The sequence below is a fragment of the Dermacentor variabilis genome, chromosome 6, assembly GCF_050947875.1.
Source record: "Dermacentor variabilis isolate Ectoservices chromosome 6, ASM5094787v1, whole genome shotgun sequence".
Lineage (NCBI taxonomy): Eukaryota > Metazoa > Arthropoda > Arachnida > Ixodida > Ixodidae > Dermacentor > Dermacentor variabilis.
This window is the reverse complement of record NC_134573.1, coordinates 182,936,625-182,956,006: the sequence shown is the minus strand read 5'-3', so window position 1 is coordinate 182,956,006 and position 19,382 is coordinate 182,936,625. Positions and strand designations below refer to the sequence as shown.

General features: G+C 45.1%; 1 protein-coding gene across 1 annotated transcript in view; it reads right to left on the bottom strand.

Moving 5' to 3' along the window:
• The window catches only part of LOC142585923 (superoxide dismutase [Cu-Zn]-like), a 41,225-nt gene extending 36,684 nt beyond the window's left edge, over positions 1-4,541 (bottom strand). The window contains exon 1 of the mRNA XM_075697016.1: positions 4,145-4,541. Coding sequence (XP_075553131.1) covers positions 4,145-4,300 — 156 coding nt within the window. The 5' untranslated portion in view covers positions 4,301-4,541. The remainder of the gene's footprint in view (positions 1-4,144) is intronic.
• Positions 4,542-19,382: the final 14,841 nt, after the last annotated feature.

Sequence of the window (19,382 nt, the reverse complement as noted above, 5' to 3'; positions counted from 1 at the left end):
TCCGAAGCTGACATCGAGAAGATTTCACCTCGTTTATTGTTCAAGTGGGAATGTCTGCCGCGGTGGGGCCTCATGGTCTTGGTGGCTGAGTTGGCACTAACTGCGCTTCGTCACTGCATGTCTTAGAGAGGAACAGTGGTCCTCGCCAGACGTATAAATGAACGCCTTCAACAAGAATTCTCGCAATTACAAAGTTAAAGAACCGCGCGTCGTCTTGTTCGACAGCTCTTACCCTCTCCGCTCAACGTCCGCGGTACCGTATAAACTTTCTATTGAGAATGCTGTAAACGGGAAACGATATTTGACAATTACCAGTTTCCTTACATAGGATTCGAGCAGCCGGGCTCACGAAATAGGCGCCTCTGCACCAATACATAAATAAAAGCATTGTTTTCCCACTTTTATCCCTGCTTTTCGAGTATGAAAACGGAGAACAATCAGAATCATTATCCCAAAATTCAGTTTAACATTCTTCTAATTTTTGCATTAAAAAATATCTCAGCCATACTCTAATGTCGTCAGTTTGTAATTTAGTTGTAACATTATTTATAAGCAAACACACACATACACGCGCATGTACAACGCACACACGCACACGCACACACGCACAACGCACACACCCTCAACGCACGCAGACTGGCAAATCCGCCTGCACCTTGGCCAATCCATCCTTGAGGGTAGGAGCCATTTATTAAAAATAAAACAAGAACGAACTTCAGTCATTCCTTCGGCTGTGAACATATTTACTGCGACAGCAGCATTCTTTCTCCGCGGAGACCGCAGGAAACTTAAGACGAATTATCACTCTAAGGAGAGAAAATAAAAATCCAAAAACAATGACGTAAGAGACAACAACAACATCTGGTTGTTCGTAATTGCACAATCAGACTAATTCAAATAAAATATGAATGACGGATTCAATGACGTATTCAATTATGAATCACGTAACTGACAAAAATTACGAATGTCGTATTCGAGAATGAGATATAAGATATCGCGTCATTGAGGAATTGCGAGAATAAGATAATTTTGTGAAATGATCAGTGAAGAGACAAGAGAAGTAAAAAGCCAAAGAAAAAAGAAATTAGCACAGTAATTGTTTTGTTTCAAAAATCAAGTGACACACGACAAGCATCGCTGTGACTAAAGTGTGAGGCCCCTAATGATAGTAGGACAGTCAAATCTGGAAAAGTGGAGCTTCAAGAAGCCGTTCTCTCTAGTTTGAAGATGTACAACATAACAAAGACAAATCACCTAGCGATTCATTGTATTATACGCATTGCGTAGAGGGAACACCACCACACCACTTCCGTATAATAAAAATTTAATTGAGGGAAGCGGCAACGTGACCTGGCGAGATCCTAAAGTTTCAAATTTCCAATCGCCACTGAGGTCACACTGCTTCTTCAAGGAAAAATTGAGATATTGAAGATCTGAGGAAGTTGCCTGCAAAAGAATTGCTGAACCCATATCGTAAACATCTTTTTATGCATATCGCTGCAATTAAATAAGCCGTGTCCGGTGAGATAAGGTTCACGGGTTCCCTAGGCAGCATGCTGGTTAAGTCGACCATTTTATTTAAGTATAAGCAGCAGTGGACAGGTACCCATAAAAAACAATGGCAAGTTTGCAGAAACTGAATATTTGAACGCGTTTAAGCGAGTTGCGATAACTGCCGTGGAAAGCGAATAGACACCGAGAGACTAGCAATGACAGCTGACGATTTCTTCGAGGGTAGTTTTCGTTGTACTGGAACATTTGCTAATAATGCAGCTATGAATATACGCCTGTAATCCGGAAGGATAAAAAGAAAGGACACGCAAAGAGAACAGACAATACCTGTACCACACTTGTCAAATAGTCAAGTATCAATGGCTATTACATTCTCTGCTTAAAGCTGAGTAAGGTAAGCTTGGAACTAATAATTAAATAGCGGAATCATGTAGGTTTACCCGTTCGAGGGAAAATGCCGTCAAAATCGATCTTAATGCCTGGATCAGATGCACTGATTGAGTCAACATGTTGAATCATCCCATTCAATGGCTCTAGCGGTGTCTGTACATATACAATCTGAGGGATGCGTAGTCACGACCAATCAATGATAATAAAAAGAATAATGCAGAAACTACCCCGGGAGTTGTCTAAGTGTGCGTAAGCATTGAGCCACTTGCTCATCTCCACGCAGCCCAATTTCGTTATCAATGTTATGAAACCTAATTCGACCATTATAAACCCTTGTCGACCCCCTACAGTCGTTATCAACTTTATCGAACATGATACGGCCCTTATCAACTCTTATCGGTCCTTATAGACTGGATGTCCAGCGAAGCTGTTGCAAAACCACCGCTACAATTGCTGAGGGGAGTATGCAATGTTTTATTGATGGCTCGGATGCTCGTTTTGAGCTAGTTCTTTATTGAAACGTATGCTGTTCTGTGTGTTGTATGGGTGTGCACTGTTCGCTTCACTTGCGTCTGTCTAAGCCAATGCATTTGTCTTGCGTGACGGACGGACCAATTTCTCGTTGGGTAGGCGTAGAAATTTTCAAATTTCGCATTTGAAAAACATACTCGGTTGATTAAAGCTAACACACTGTGATCGTCTCTGACGAGAATCGTAAACATTTAAAGATTGCCGAACGTTAAGAATACGGATCTGCCTCATAAACATGGTAACTGCGCTTCTATATAGAGAACGTTATTCGCCACAAACCTTGTAATGAATAAGGCATGCTATCAAAATAACAGGAAGGGAGAAATTCGGCAGAGACGCTTAAGACTGCTTACGTGTGGGAAAAAGAAAGCATTATACCGTTTGTAGACCTCGAACGCCAGGAACGCAAGGATACACTCATGACGTGGCGCCACCTCCTCCCCATTGGCTGCGCTGTCACGTGCCAACGACGCACGCCCTAGGTCACACCTTCGGTCAGCCAGAACCGCGGATCCGCCGTGGCGTCGCGGAAGCGTCTCGCACCTCGGAGGTCCAGGTTAAGTTCCCATCCAGACCGAAACTTACGATCTTTTCTTTACACAGCCATTAATTTATTCTATTTACAGGAAACTCCCTGAAAAATTTGACGTCAATCCGAGCATTTCTTTACATGCTTTACTCTTTGCGCAGTCAAAAATTTTGGCACCATCTTTCGGTCACGCCGGCGGCTATGTATTTTTGCATAATGGGGCATATAATGTTTTCGCATTAATAAAACAAGCGAAATTGTAATTAAATAAGTGTGAACTTTGCGATAGAGAAATAAATTTTATAGATAAATAATGCATAATTCCTTTGATGCGCACAATTTTTTGTATGATATGGTATCGCATGTGGTGATACGCTGCATGTTACAATATCATATTGCAAGCACATGCGCAGATTTCGGTATTCTCAGACTCACCAGAGCACCCTCTTTTAATTGAGTTCGTGTGTATAGGTTTGTGGAGCATCAATTTCAGAGATGTTTGGCCAACGTCCTAGTTATAAAGCTATCGATTTCTTTAGCCACTTTGCCACCTTTGGATTGAGGTCGGCCGATCTCACGACTTAAAAACAGGGAGGAGAGTAAAGAATGGACAGAGACAACTGAATAACTAGGTATGTGGAACTGGGTGTCTGCCACGGGTTATGCGATAATTCTTGGCCCGCCGGTGACCTCGTGCACTAAATTAGGAAAAGGGCAGCAAGGGCGCGCGCCAGTTGTGAGCGCCCCGTCTGGAACGGGCCCTTCCGCGTCGAGTGCTGCCGCTTATATATATATATATAAAATTTGGAAGTTGAAAGTTAGCACTTTGATCGGTGGTCCATAGATTGAGTGGCAGGGAGAAGGGGTAACGCCCCGTCTCTCCTTTAAACGGGCAGTAACCAGGTCTTTCGTTCTGTTCAGACCTGTGTCAGAAGTGTGAAATGTGTCCACATAGGCCACAACAATAACACACAGACGAGGCTACCGTCAGGGTGTGTGTAGTACGGGTGCCCTGCGATAGGTCTGTGTCCTATTTGTCTGCGCTGCCCCATAATCTTAAGAAAACAGGGAGAATAATAGGTTCGCCTGTCTAAACGTTTCCTAGCCGTTGCAGGAATACCTAATTTGACCAGGGTGAACGCGTCAGCCGCTACGGCAACCCACAAGCACATGTGCACTTACCTCCTTAATAAACTGGACGGTGCCCTTTATGGTTCCTGTGGTGAGGACGGCCACTGCCCTGAGCACAGGCGGGTCTGGTGTAGGGTAGTGAACTTGGCACTTAACTGTCGTGAGCGTCACCACTGCCATCAGCGACGAGAACACCAGGTGATGCATGGTGAAAAGTTATTCCTGCCGCGACTGGCTTCTGCTCTCACGCGTTAGACTTTCGCCGACGGGGGCCTGCCCTGCGGGAAGTGGCTACCGAGGTCGCACAGCGCACAGCGTCGATGGTTGGGCGAATACCTGTTTGGATGGCGCAGCCCTATCGCAGCCACCGACGACGACTGGGTCGCTCACTGTCTGGCCGCTATCGCCTTTCCACCGCGCTCGTCTCGCATTGCGCGCGTCGACTAGCCGCCGCTGGGCGTGCCGGCGTCGCGAGAGTTTCCTTTGCGCGCGTGAGGGGGGGGGGGGGGGGGGGGTCTGCGTGTTTTGGCGTCAGAGAAGCGACGGGACACATTTCGCTGCATTGAAGAACGTGCCAAGAATGCATCTGCGAGGAGCGTTTCTTTTTGTTTCTGTTTATCTGAAGAAATAAAACGAAGGACACCGACCAACAGAAGTGCTAAAAAATGAATGAATCTAAAAGACGTTTCGGCTTCGCTACGGTAGCCTTGTTCACAATGGGATGACGGAAGGTTCATGGAAGCTTATGTATGCTACAGAACGTGACGTAAGCAGCGCGTGTATGACGGGGGGAGGGTTCCCTCATTTCGATTGAGCGTGTGACGTGTTTTTTGTATCTCCGGTGATTCCAGATACAGCCGCGATTTTAGGTTTCTTTCGTGGCCGATAATTCTCGAGAATTATCGGCCACGAAACTAGTGTGGTTATTTCATTGTGTGCCCATGTTTCACACACGTTCGTGGTTATTAGGGGATGAAGGTATACCAGGGCTCGTTGTGTGTTAGTGTGGGATCAACTCGTCATGATTCGCTATACTTGTGCTGCCTCCAACATGCAACCGATATAGAAACCGGCTGCACTGCGTTTCAACAAGTGGCATGAAGTGATTTCATAAAAAGTTAGCGAAGCGCAAATATGAGATGTGTTGAAAGGCGCCTATAGGGGGGGGGGAGGGGGGAGGTAATAAGGCATAGCTTGTTGTGCTGTTTTTCTTGTTAAGTATCTTGTCTAAGTGTTTCGGATATGTGCTTATTATATAAGCAGCTCTACTCAATAAATATTTCAGTGGTGAGCTAACATATATTCGGTCCATTTCTTTCCACTAGTCCGTGTCCTTTCGCGCTTCGCAGTTTCCAGCGTGAGCACGCACCAACTTGGCTGCCTGTCAGTTCTTCGGCTGCAGTGAAGAAGTGCACGTATAGCGGACACTTGAAGCGCAGAATGCAGCTCTCAATTGCAGGGTGTAGGCACAAGGCGTGGAACATTCGAGCTCGCTCATGGTTTACCCGTTCCGACAAGGTTTGCAGGCAGGCGAGCGCTAATATACTTCTGGTAACGTTGATGTATGCGTACATGCTGTGACCATACCGCCTGACATTACGTCTTTGTGCGCATTTTCGCTTGAACGTCGAGGTGTTGATGTTACATACTCAGAAAAATGTTTATTTGTGAGCCTTACATTGCTTCTGCATTGGTATAATAATCTGTGGAACCGTACATATGTTTATGTGTTGTACAGTTCTCCATTCTCAGTACTATCATCGCCAGCGCCTCATTAAAGTTCGCATCTTTCTCTCTCATTTGGCGACATTAATTAGAGCGCAGCTCTTTGGCACCCATTCCTGCGGCGAGCGTCGACTTTGTCCCTCGTAACCAAGCGAACGAGCACAGCGAAGGATGAAAGCGAACGCGGAGCGCAGCGGGAAATGAAAGACGGCGATAGCGAAGAGAGCGCGAGGAGGAAAGCATAGTAGAAGGGTGCAGCGGAACCATGAGGCGAAAAGCGGAGGATGGGTGCGGCGAAAGCGTTAGAAGAAGTGTGCCGAGCAAGACGGCATTTGAGGCGAAGATGGCTACGAGATCACGCCAGAGTAGCACGCGTCATCTGTATGCAAAGAAAGCGCTGCATCAGCGGAGGTCTGTCTGCGCTGGCTGCTGTGAACCATGCCCACACATCACCCACGCACTGCCTAACCTAACCTAACCTAACCTAACCTAACCTAACCTAACCTAACCTAACCTAACCTTACCTAACCTAACCTAACACTCCCTTTGCAACGTGTCGCACGAGGCAGATCGTCCGCGTTAGCCACTAAATCGCAAAACGAAAACAAGTATAGAGCTGCACTCAAATTTTGTATTAGGAAGAATCGTAATCGTTGGTGGATATTTTTGTTCTCTCCGATACAACGAGTAGCCGGCATCAAAGCACCCACATCACATTAAAATAAAAGCGAATAAAAGAAAAGATATATCACCGATTAGTGGACGCTAGCTGGAGCTTCACTGCAAGGCTTTCGGTTCTCGTTATGCGCATAGCAAAAACGAAACACACTTGCAATTTGCTCATCGTGTTAACTTCATTTCTTTATTTGCACGGACACTTACGTGCACAACGTATCTGGTGCCTTGTCGCGGCCGCGACATTGCTTATCGATTCAATCGCGTTGACGCCAAGTACACGAAACGCCTGCGTCTCGCGCATTGGGGAAACGCTGAAGATCCCCTGGTGTTCAAAATTAAGCCGGAGTCCCCTACAATGGCGTGCCTCATAATGAAATGGGGGTTTTGGCGCATAAAACATCATAATTCAGTTCAATTCAATTGACTAAGCACTCGTCATTGTGTGTATGAGTGTGTATATGTCGCTACATTTGCTATTTCCCTTATGTGACTTCTGTATATTCAAAAGCTAGACAACAAAATATTGTAGAAACACGAGCGACGAAACATACCACTAATAATAAATCAGTAAATAAATAAATAAATAAATAAATAAATAAATAATTTAATCGCTATAGCATGCGCCACGTCCCGTCATTGCAAAGCTAAGGAAAGTATCCCACAGAGACATGGCAGTGTGCTCTTGCGACAGCCTGCTCGAAAACCTTATTTATTCAGGCTATGGGCAATCCTACGGACTCGCACATTGTTTTCCTGATCTCTGTGGCACTGGCCTTGATCAAACACAGGTAAAGAAAAGAAGTGCAATTGCGGTGCATTCGACTCGTCGACGTGCCGACACACCGCATGCTATGTTGTCCTGAAAGGGCCAACATCCACGTCCACCATCCTATGTGGCTGCGCATGGTCGCCTTTCGCCCACTATTAGGCGACGCTGATTGAATTATCAATGGGAAACTTGCCGGTCTATCAGATTATCTTGGCGCCGTGGTACTCTGGCACCAGAAGTGGCGCAGAACAGGCAGAGTTGAGCTTCATAGTAAGGGCGATAGATCATCTTGTCCTTGTGACCCGTTACAATGGACGATGCGAACTTGTTGTGGGTGAATCCGTTACCCCGCGCTGGATGTTGAATGTCAGGGACGGATAACCTGGCGGCGAGCTTTGATTGCACTTATTCGCGGTATCGTGCACGTCGAGGCTCAACATGTTGCTCTGTTTCGGCCAGTATCAGAAAGGGAATGGATTGAATTGACGGGTCATATTATGCCGCTCTTTAAACCTAACGAAGTATTAATAATACAATATCTTGTAAGCAATTGACCATCGCTCTAGGTACCATGAAAGTACTGTTAGAAATTCATTATTGAGCGCATGGTCCGGTCGTTTCGTGTCTCCCTTTCGTCTTCGTATATTGCGCTGTAGTAATTACGAAAAAAAAAGAACTTTTTTTATTCAATTGTTTATTTGTACTGAACACCAATATAAATTGAGAAAAACACTTCGCGAAAAAGATGTGAACCATTGCTTGTAAAAGCAATCCTATAGACCAGTGTTTTGGAAGGGTTCCTTTAATTTGTCACTATTATGTTGTTTATTTTCGCCCTTGGCTTGCGTGAAGCCGTGACCCTGCTGTCGCCGGTATCGGCTACTCAGGGAGACGGATGATGATAAACTAAATGAATCCGAGGAAAGAGAAACTTTTCTGTACAATACTCTTTATCGTGATCGCTTTAGTTCCGCAAGTGGTGCATATAGGTTATAAAAAATCTGAAAGTGTATTTTTTGTAGATTTAGGAACGAACATTTCTTTAATTTTGGTTCGTACAGGGTCAAACGTTTGCTCTCACTAAGTTTAGGGAGGTTAGCCTCTAAATTCTGAACTTCTCGAACTCCTTGATTGCACATATGCATGTTTATTTTTGGCTAAAGGAAATTAAATTAAATTCAAAAGAAAGAGGAAAGCCGTAGCAAAGCAACACACGTGTTATGAGAGACGCCCCATAGTACGGGATTAATGCCGACTCTACCTGGAGGTCTATGCCGTGCATCCAGAGCGATGCACACTAACATTTGATTTGCATTACGGTCCCATCGGAATGCCCTTGCGACGGGCGCAATTCGAACCCGTCACCTCGAGAACGCCATAGGCGCTGAGGAGGGGGAGGGAAGGAGGTGAGTAGAAGTCTACCGTAGGTGGGAAAGGGCGAGAATCCGTAGCTGCCAGTCGTGTATTGTGTGGCGCTCCCCACGAGACCAAAGTTGCAGAGAGGTCCGCCATTTTGTGCTCTAGATGGCCTGTTGTTTTCACAGCGAAGCGTGTATAGCCACCCTGCGGCGGTGGATGTCCCTACGTCTACGCGTCGCGTTGACACGAAAAGAATTTCGTCTCCAGTTTCTCGCGAATGCTCTGCGGCTCTCAATGTAATCCAGGTACTTTGGAAAAAAGTACTACTGAGATTGGCCGATGAGACGAACCTATCATTACGTCGCGTTTAATTTACTTCTCATAATTTGTTAGCTCAAACAGAACTTGTAAACGTTACACAATTCCCGTCTGCTGTCAATACATGGCTGTCTACGGAGGGAGAATGGTAACAGAAAACGGCCCTAACTCTTGTTTTATCGAAACTATCCCGAAACAAATTATATGACAATTAGTCGCTAAAACGATTATAACTTTACGCCGAGTTTCTCCTACTTTTCTTAAAAATGTAGTTCACAGTAAAGTTGTAAATATTGTGGAATTCCCGTCTGTCATGCCGTGGTACTTGCAAACGTCACTACTTCATTAAAGAATGAGAGTAAATCGCTACACAGCCAAAAGATGTATTCGTTGTCTGTGTCCTTCAATAATAATAATAATAATAATAATAATAATAATAATAATAATAATAATAATAATAATAATAATAATAATAATAATAATAATAATAATAATAATAATAATAATAATAATAATAATAATAATAATAATTTCATTTTATTACCAAAAAAAACCCTTTGATAGGGGTATTACATAAGGGGTGGGAACACATTAGTACATAATTTGCATAATACATAACTGAACACGCAAAGGACAACAAAAAATTACATGAGCGTGTTACATACGTCAGCGCAAATACATAGACCTAAATATTACAAACTAAAGTTGGACGAGCATATAAGTCTGTTAACACAATAATAATAATAATGGTCCCGTTGCAGTTTTTGACTTTAGGACCCTCGTATGTATATCATATCTTACCAATTCATCGTATTTAAAGAATAATAAACTGAATTTGAATAATGCTTATACATACATAGATGCGTTGATTGAGGTAAAGCACACCACAGCTTCGCTGCTCTTCCATATCTACAGAGTGGAAGGGATAATAAATTTTTGAAAGACCCACTCGAGTCTCGACACAGCCTCTGCCCTGAGTGTATACAATTATTCAAGCTCTATGTTTTCCTGGGAGTCGCGCGCCAGCTGATTTACAATTAAACCTACTTGAGTAGTATTAGTTACACGATTACTTCGAAAGTATGTAGGGGGCCCCCCGAATGAACGTGGTGGCTTATCACGTTAAAGCCTAGATACCGACATAAGTTGATTATGAATGTACGCGCACATCACGTCCATTGAACCATGCAGGTTCTCCAGTACCAGCTTGATCAGTTACCCTTTTCTTTCGTAAGGCGATTTCTTGATCAGTGCAAGAAAGAGCATGCACTACCCAACGAAAAACGCACAGGCCTTCGGGGCACACACAGCACATTCACAGCGTAAGCTCGAGGAGCATCTCCATAGCAAACCGTCGTAAACCGACTGAACACGCTAACTCCAAGTAGAGGTATATTGAAAGTCGTGTTGTTTTCATACATTTATTGAAACACACACAGATGTGCTTTATGGTCGGAAAATTAGGTCGAGAAGGACATGCAGCGGGGCAATAAGGCTACTATGATGATTCTAAATACAAAGTCCGAACAAGAACTGGTGCGCGAAGAGATGCATTGTGTACTTGACACAAATGCCATGCCGAGGTCTTCTAGCATATCAGTGCGTGAACCAGGCGTTGTGGGGATCCTTCGTTTTAACAGTGAAGTTTTTAAAGATTAGGGGCACATCGTGTTGAGGAACGAAGGTAGGTGCCAAGAAGTCCGCAATCTTCCCATGTTGAGGCAACTACAACACCCTCAGAGTTACGCACTGCGCACACGTCGGCAAACTCTACGTCCGGTTTTCGTGAAACGAGTTTGAATGGCAAACACTCGTTTCCTCGGTCGGATATTGCCCCACCCCTGCGCGCAGTTCTATTTGCTGACACGACCCACCTTTAGGCGGTGCTGTCATGTGGACGACGCCAGGTCTCGGAGAAACAGAGTAGGGGCACTCGCATTAAGATGCAGTCGCGCATGACGTGAAGCCTATGTGTTTCAGAGTAAATGGCAGATCGGTGAGGCTGATCGAGCAGTTCAAAGCAACTGTGTAGGGCTATGTTAAGGCGATGTTTGGACCTGTGGTATTCGTCGCGCAGTGCTCGATCTCAGTTTTCGGTGGCATAGTAAAACATGAAGTCGTATCGTATTCAGCGTTCGTGATGTAAAGGCCATCAAGTAAGGGGACTTGACTCGGTGCCACGTCCACAAATTTCTCGGGGTGTCGTTTGTTGTATTCGTAAACAACGCTAATATATGTGCGAACCTGAGACTTATGAGTCATTATTGCACTAGCCTGCACCACGGGAAATTGTGTGCGGTGATATGCGATGCCAACATTACGGGCTAATGTTGTGGTCACCTTTCACTTGGTATTCACTCGGGCCGGACCAAGCTCCAAAGTACAGTGCGCAACCTTGCCGCCTTCAGCCATGCCAGTCGTCCCGTGGTACCAGATTCTTTTGGCGATTTCAGACTCCTCTACCTCATTGTGGGAGAGGTCCCCGACCGCACCACTGACCACTGCGTCCATTATGCCTATGTTGACGGTTATCATATACAGCGAAGCTCCCGGGCCTCTTTTCTGCTGCACGCGCACGAGGGTCTTCGCGGCGAAGCTGTCAGGCCGCTTGTGCGGCTGAGCGCACATGAGGTTTCCCGCGTAGAAGCTGTTGTGCCTGATTTTTGCAGGAGGAACTCGAGGGTCTTCGCAGCGAAACTGTCTGGCCGCATTTTCGGCAGCACGCACCAGAGCGTCTCCATGGCGAATTCTTTTCGCGTCATTTTCTCAAGAATGAACTAAACTGTCCGCCCAGCATCGACGGCAACCTGCGGCTTGTGCTGCTCTCTGCACAGTGGTCTGCTGGGCCTGACGTTACCTGGTTGCTGCTGCGCGCGTAGCGGTACGAGTCTCTTTTTCAGCAGCGGTTTGTACCTTGCGAGAAGGCGCCATAACGCGTTGCGAGGAGGCAACACAGGTAGCAAGACTGCGAGGCGCACACGTCACATCCATTGGTATGTGTTAGAATACGATGCAAGTGGAAGCTGGAGGGTCCAAAGCACTCTGTCCGCAGGAACAGTAACAAGAACCATAGGCGTTCCTACCAGTGGGGCAAGGGGGGCGCTTGCCGCCCCCCCCTAACTTTCAAAAGTGGGAAGGCAAAGTATGGCATTTGCCCTTTCCCCCCCATCACACACTTCTGAAAGCGGCCACTTTCAGCCGCATGCTGTAAAGTCCAACAAACGTACAGCTTAAGCTAAATTTTCTTTCTTAATGTAGAGTGAGAGAGAGAGAAGTCGTAAGGGAAAGCCAGAGTCACCACATCTGTGATGATTTACTACGCATCCTCTGCTGGCATAGCGAGGATTGTCTTTCGTGCCGGGACGCCTTGTAGCAGACGACGCGCGGGATTCACCACACGCGCTCGCGTTGCGGAGAACGCCTGCCGGTGGACAGTTCCCGCCTGAACAAATGTCAGCTTGCGCAACTTGCATCAGAGACAGTTTTTTGGGACCGCTATATCCGTATTCGAATCAGCTTGCTAAATTTAACTTGCGGGCGATGGGGAGGTTCGGATAAAGTATTATAATCAGGCGCACCCAATCATTGTGTGCCTTACGGCATGAAATCATTGGATTATCAAATGCTGGGACTATTTATCTATATCCAGAGATAGCCCACATAGCATTGTAGTCTGAATATGTTATCATCAAAAATCTAATCAACCTGTTTCTTACAGATGTAACTGTCGAATTTCATTGTGTTATCGCGACTTCTCTATGCTCAGAGCCGTCTCATCGTGCATTTTATCGTGCAGAGCCATTTCAATACCAATAGAACACTGTCTTGAATTTTTTCTAAAGGCACGAGTCGCTTCTGGCTTTGAAAATTTCATTTTCAGGCTGTTTCTAAATAAGAGCTACGCCATTACGTGTTTCCCGGCAGGAGGAAAAACAGCAGATATTTCGTATTCTTAAACAAAGGAAGGCCACTTTTGGTGACGTGTACTGAAAATTAGCCCTCTATAGATTGGTTATGAGCTCTGGAAACACTTATGAATAGTCACTGTTTCACAATTTTATGCGTTATATGTGCCATTTAGTTTTCTCCCCCGATATCCTCGGTAAAATACGCAGGGAACGGTGTATATAGTCATTCACAGTACGAAACAATATTCTGAGTCACCAGCGAGATATGTTTATTCTGTGTAGGTTCATTACAGCCTTTGTAGAAAGGCACTCGTTGAAGCGTTCCACGGTGTCATACTGCCGCTAATCGAAATGTTTCCCTGACTCCTAAAACAACAACACGAGAGACGGTTGAATTCCTGGGAAAGCAGAGAGAACTTTAAGCGCAATGCGTTGCAAAACTTTCAATTTCCTGCCTTAAATGCAAGTGTTGCAGATAATTAATAAGCCCCTGTTTTTCCATGTGGCTTTTGCATCATACGAGATTCGTAGTTTGTATCTTTAGTGCCTTCGGTGAGCTAAATAAGGCATCTTGTTTACATCTGGGGAAAATTATGGCCATGGTATCGCCAATGTGTAGGCCTTGTTCCAAATGGGCGGGTTAAATGCGAATTTTCTAGTAGAATATGTACGCAAATGTTCCATAGCGTTATTAGCCTGTTTTACGAAAGGTGTAAAACTTAGACGGCCGCGCTGACATATCTACAATTACAAATGAGGTTGAATTTGCGAAAATAAGGGGAGAAATTCACCAAGTTCATGTGCGATGGTAAATGCGTGTCGACGAAGTACAGCGTAAGAAAATTGTAAGCAAGTTCTGGAAAGTATCACGGTGCTGCGGTTAGCTAGGTTTCCCAATGTCCCAAGAGAATCTGCCATTCAGATATTTATACTTTGAAGGAATAGCCAGCATTTCAAGTGCACTGTGTCGTGTAGATTTAACGCTTCTGGCTCATTTAGTAGCGATACGAATAACTATTGACCTTCATATTTTTTTTACTTTTTCATGCGTGATATATTAGTTTCGTCTGGTGTCCTCGCTGAAATAAAAGAGGCCGCTTCGTTATGTTTGGTGACTGTAAGAACCACTTAGTGAGTGGTGTACAGGTGAGGTTCAAAAGAGATGGGTAATTGGGGCTTTCGCAATACATTACGTATGCAATAACTCTAGAGTGTTATGAGTGCGTCAAACGAGGCTGGAAGAATTGAACCCTCTTCGCTGGGAGAACTACAAGAACCACCAAGACAAAATTTTGCGACAATTGGTAGTACGCAATGGAAATTCCCTGTGCGAAGTTAAATGCGCTTTGATCAAACACAGCCTTTATAAAAAAATCTTATTCAAGTGTTAGAGCCTGTGATATGGCCGTTATCAGCTATGCTACTCAATGATCCGACATAGCTGTTGGGTACAACAGGTTTATATATTGTGGGAAAGGGATGAGGGACATAGTAACTGCAATATCTGACAAAATTGTTACGTTCGTGGTCCCCTTAGAAGCGTTGCAAATAATTACTAAGCCATCGTTTTTCTTTCCCTATTTTCAGGCGTTATAACTAGTTCCGCCTCAGTTTCAGCGATGTCGTCGGTGAACTTGGGGAAGTTGTTTTTTCATCCGCTTTAATTTCCATTAATTTATCGTTTCTTTATTTCATTTATTAAGCACAAGTAATTTCCCCAATGTTGTCCTTGGTGTCAGTGTTTGTTGGCTTCTCATGATATGACTAATAAAAATCGGGCCCCTCGGTTAACCCCCTTTCTTCTCGTTTATTACATAAGGAGGGTCTCTAATCCGGCAACATTGATGCCTTCAGGTAGCATATGTGGGTTTATTGACCAGTTGCCTTAACCCAAAAAGATCACGTTACCGTGACGCCTGCGGCAAAAAGGACGTTCCACGTCCGCCGCCAAGGTCTGTGAGTGGTGGTGCTGGCTAACACTCCCAGGGTTCTACTAGTACACATAAATACCCAAGAAAGTGGATGGGGAAACCGCGCCGCAGTAGCTCAATTGGTAGAGCATCGCACGCTAAATGCGAAGGTTGTGTGTTCGGTTCCCACCTGCGGCAAGTTGTTTTTTCATCCACTTTAATTTCCATTAATTTATCGTTTCTTTATTTCATTTATTAAGCACAAGTAATTTTCCCAATGTTGACCTTGGTGTCAGTGTTTGTTGGCTTCTCATGATATATATATATATATATATATATATATATATATATATATATATATATATATATATATTTGGGCAACTTTTTAAAGTATGCGGTATAGCTACAAGAAACTGAAACATTTATTGCAGCTGTTCCAAAAGAAAGCAGCTTCGCTAAAGTTGGGTTGTAATTCTCGAAGCTCGTACACATCTGCTGTCTTCTTTTGTTGTGAATATAGCAAGTAATTTATGTAGATAATACCTCGTTGCGTATAACCTCGACAATACAACTGCCTATGCGTTTATGCTGTGGATTTATACGAAATACAATTCATTGCTTAATTAATAAATTTGTTTGTCGCAAATTTGCATTCTTTGTGTATGCTGTACTGCTGCTACTGGGCGCGATCCGGGACCTCTCTGAAGTTCTCATTGCCTTTTGTTCCTGCATTTTCTTCAGATTTTATATACTTGCAAGAAATAAATGCAAATTCAAATATTTTTTCGGGCCTCCATGGTTCAACACGAGTAACTGATAAATAGGTCTATGTCTGTTAAGTTTAAGTACAACTGACAGAAGCACTTCCAGGCTCTTTCACTTATTATTCTGATAGCAATTATGTGGACACTCCAGGCGCATTTTTGCTGACGCCGTCGTGTTCCATATAAAATCCAAGGGCGATAACACCGTCGCCACGCGCCGCATGCTGTACGTGCCAGTGAAAGTGTGCGAGGCTGAGCCGAGGACCGCGGCTCCATCTCGCGTGCGCAAGGGGGGAAAGCGGGGAGGAAGCGGGCCATCTTCCGTCGCGCGCAAGGAACCCGGGGACGCTGTACATCGGCAGCAACTGCATATGACGCGGCCGCGCGCGTTCACGTGGGCTTTGTCTTGAAAGCGACCAACTTTGGGGGCACAGCCTATAGGCGGGCCGATGGCTCGTACCTTTGCGTGTGCTGCGTTCTTGCCGCTCAGTTTGCGTTGAAGTGACAGACAGCACGAAGGTCACTTCGCTCGCTGCTGTTGCCGCGCTTCCTTACGCCAGCGTTTTCACAGCGAGTGTCCGCGGTCATCGAGTGTGTTGCGTGCATGCTCGCCTGTGCGCGCTGACACCATGCTTGGTAATTTAATTAGTAAGTGAATGTTTACATGTTTATACGGCCGATAAAACTACTGTGCTTACTTATTATGGCTGTCTACTATTTCGCAGTTTGATATCGCAATTGATGCTTCGCCTATCGGGCAGAACTGAGGTATAATGCAAAAGTAATTCCATATAATAGTACAATATATAATATAATACAAGAATATCTATAATATACATATAATATATAACAGTACGATAAATAATTCAAGAACAACAGTCCGTTGTTGTCAGTGGCGTACCAACTATTTCTCCAGTGGATGGGGATATATATATATATATATATATATATATATATATATCAGGCAGGGAGGTCAGGTCGTTTGCGGTGGTACACCACTGACAACAACGGACTGTTGTTCTTGTTCCCTATTGAAATGGCTCAAAAAACTCTGAGGGATCGGCCATGAATCGGGTGGTGAAAAAAAACACACCGTTTCCTACAATATTTACTTGATGGAACTGTGGCGCTGCAGTCGTTTCGTAACAATAAGGGAAGTACATGGATTTGTCTGATCTTTGTGTTAGTGTATTCAGACGTTCTTGTGGCTTTGTTTATTTACACTTTATATGCCTGCATTTTCTTAAGTTTAAGAGCAATCTATACTTTTCGAAGTTCATAAGACGTTGCGAACACGCACAATCGCTACTAATTGCAACGATTGAGCTTGTTGAGGCGACCAAATCGAAACGCGCCAAGCGTCTCAAGGCATTGGCATGGGCGCGATAAATTCATAAGGGCTATTCACATCGGTGCATCGGCTTTCACATTGGCTTGTCGGTGCATGCGTCAGTGGCGTAATGGTCTCAATATCAGGCTTCTCTGCTAGAGATCCTGTGCTGAATGCGGACAATTTTAATAATGTTTACTTAATTATTTATTACGCAGTACATTGTCGAAAATGACGAATTTACAAAGTCGCGAAACCGTTTGAAGCCATAAGGACGAAGTTTAGGCAAATACATGTACTTCCCCGTAATTGCCATGCTGGGTTAACCACTCCCATTCGAGCTCCCGTAGAAACTAGCGCCAGAGTTCCCTCTAGTAATTATTGTATGAAACTTTATGCCTCAAGCACTGACTGGCGCGCGATAAATACGTAAGGGTGTTTCATGTCGCTTGTCGATGCATGTGTGCGTGGCGTAATAGTTTCAATATCGGGCCTCTGTGCTAGAGCTCCTGTGTCGAATCTTGTCGTCGGACAGTTTTAAAAATAATTTTCTTACTATTTATTACGTAGTACTTTGTTGGAAATGGCAAGCTTACAAAGCAACGAAGCCACTTGAAGCCATAAGGACGAAGCAAGAAGGATGCTCTCGATGACAGCGACTTCCCGTCGCCTTCGCGCCGATTTGCGCTCTTCTTGACATCGGCGCTTCTTGTTTGCACATTCTTTTTCAGAGCGAACTACGCGCGTCCTGCCCATAGCAAGTCCAACGCACAATTGCTAGTAATGTCCCTAGGGCGATGACCACGTCAGAAGAAAACGAGGCACAGCTATTGGTGGGTACATACTCTGACGCCTTATTTACTCTATCAATGCGACTCGATAGACGGACGCTAAAATGTTCAGATCCTAGCCACATACAGCTTTGGTGCAAAAACTGTTATCAATCTCCTTACTACTGCGCGCTAGTCACTTCTTGTTCGGTGTTTCTTCTAAATTGTGATACGTCTTCTTTCCGTCATTGTCCTCGCCGTATAGTGTTCAGAAACTTCAGCGCGAACAATTTCGAAGCAACTACAATCACTGTTTCATATTCAGCTTCAACTGCATTCGAAACAGCGGCTTTTTTCATTTTACGAATTGTACACTTGGACTACTTCATCGTTTGAAACCGACTACAGAGCAAGTTGACGTCGCACTTTTATAAAGTTGCGCCACTCGTGCAGTCACTTTCACTCGCACCTTGCGTGGTTGCGCACTCACGAAACACTGTGAGGCGGACGTCAGGCAAGCGCCGGCTGCCCGCCTCTGTTGCTGCTGCTGCTCCTACAAGCCAGCACACGTGACGTCACGGGGGTCGGCGAGCAGCCAGAAATACAGCCATCTGTTCCAAAACATGCGAAATAAACACTGCGTATTGGACCAGCAACGTCTTTCGAGTCGAATTTCGATGCTTCCCTCATTTTTTCATATTTTTCAAGCGAAGCTCGCATTGGCTAGCAAGTTTCGGTGGTGGTTTGCTCACGCAAAACCAAGTTTCTCCCGAAGCAGCGCAGCTGCGTGAAAGGGCGGCTTGATGAGTTGACAGCTGCGCCAGTGCAGCAGCGTGAGTTATTAAGAAGGATTCCAGCTGCATAGGCGCACGCTCACGCCACGCGTGCAACCAATCAGAGCCGTTTGACTTCCGCCAGGGAGGGAAAGGGTTCCGCACGCGCTGCCGCCGACTTCATTCCCTTTCAGTTCATCCTCGGAAAACGGATGGGACGGCCACGCGTTGTGCATTCCCCCGAGGAACTGGTAGCGTTCGACGAGTGGCCGCGAGAACTCGCCCGTGAAAGGGCTCGCCGTCGGTGCACGGATCCAGCCATTAAGGGCTAAATATAGTCCGAAGTAGCGTGAGCGCGCACAAGTGTTAGATCAAGTGTTATGTCGGCGAGAACAACAGACTGATGGTTCGACGCACTGGCGCTGCCAACGTAACCGGACGCTGCCAACACGCTCCGACGTGCGCGGCGTCGAGCGACGCTCGCCCGCGATACGATTAGGTCGGACTATAAACCCGCCTTTGCAGCCGCCCGAATCCAGGCAATCCGACAGCAACGAGAAGATGCCGAGCTGAGGAAGCGGGAGGCCGAAGCAATGCGGCACCGTTAACTATGGGTTACTTAACCGTAACGTGGGCCAGGTGCAAGCAGGACAAGCTTCGCTTACGCGCATTTTCTTACAGGGGAAGGGTTCTTAATTTTTGTTCAGTATACCTTTCAAAAAAATATACTTCACAATTATGAGCATAAATTACTCACTTTAGGGGTCTTTCTCCACTTCAATAAGGCTTTCGATTCAGTTAAGCACCATGTCTCATTGCTTAAACTGCCTAAATACGGAATTAGGAGAATGGCCTTAGAACTAATGAAAAATTATTTAACTAATCGTCAGCAATATACTGGGGTTAATGAAGTGAAATCAGATATCGGTAAAATCACATGTGATCTTCCACTAGGATCAATCCTAGGCCCTTTGCTTTTTTTAAA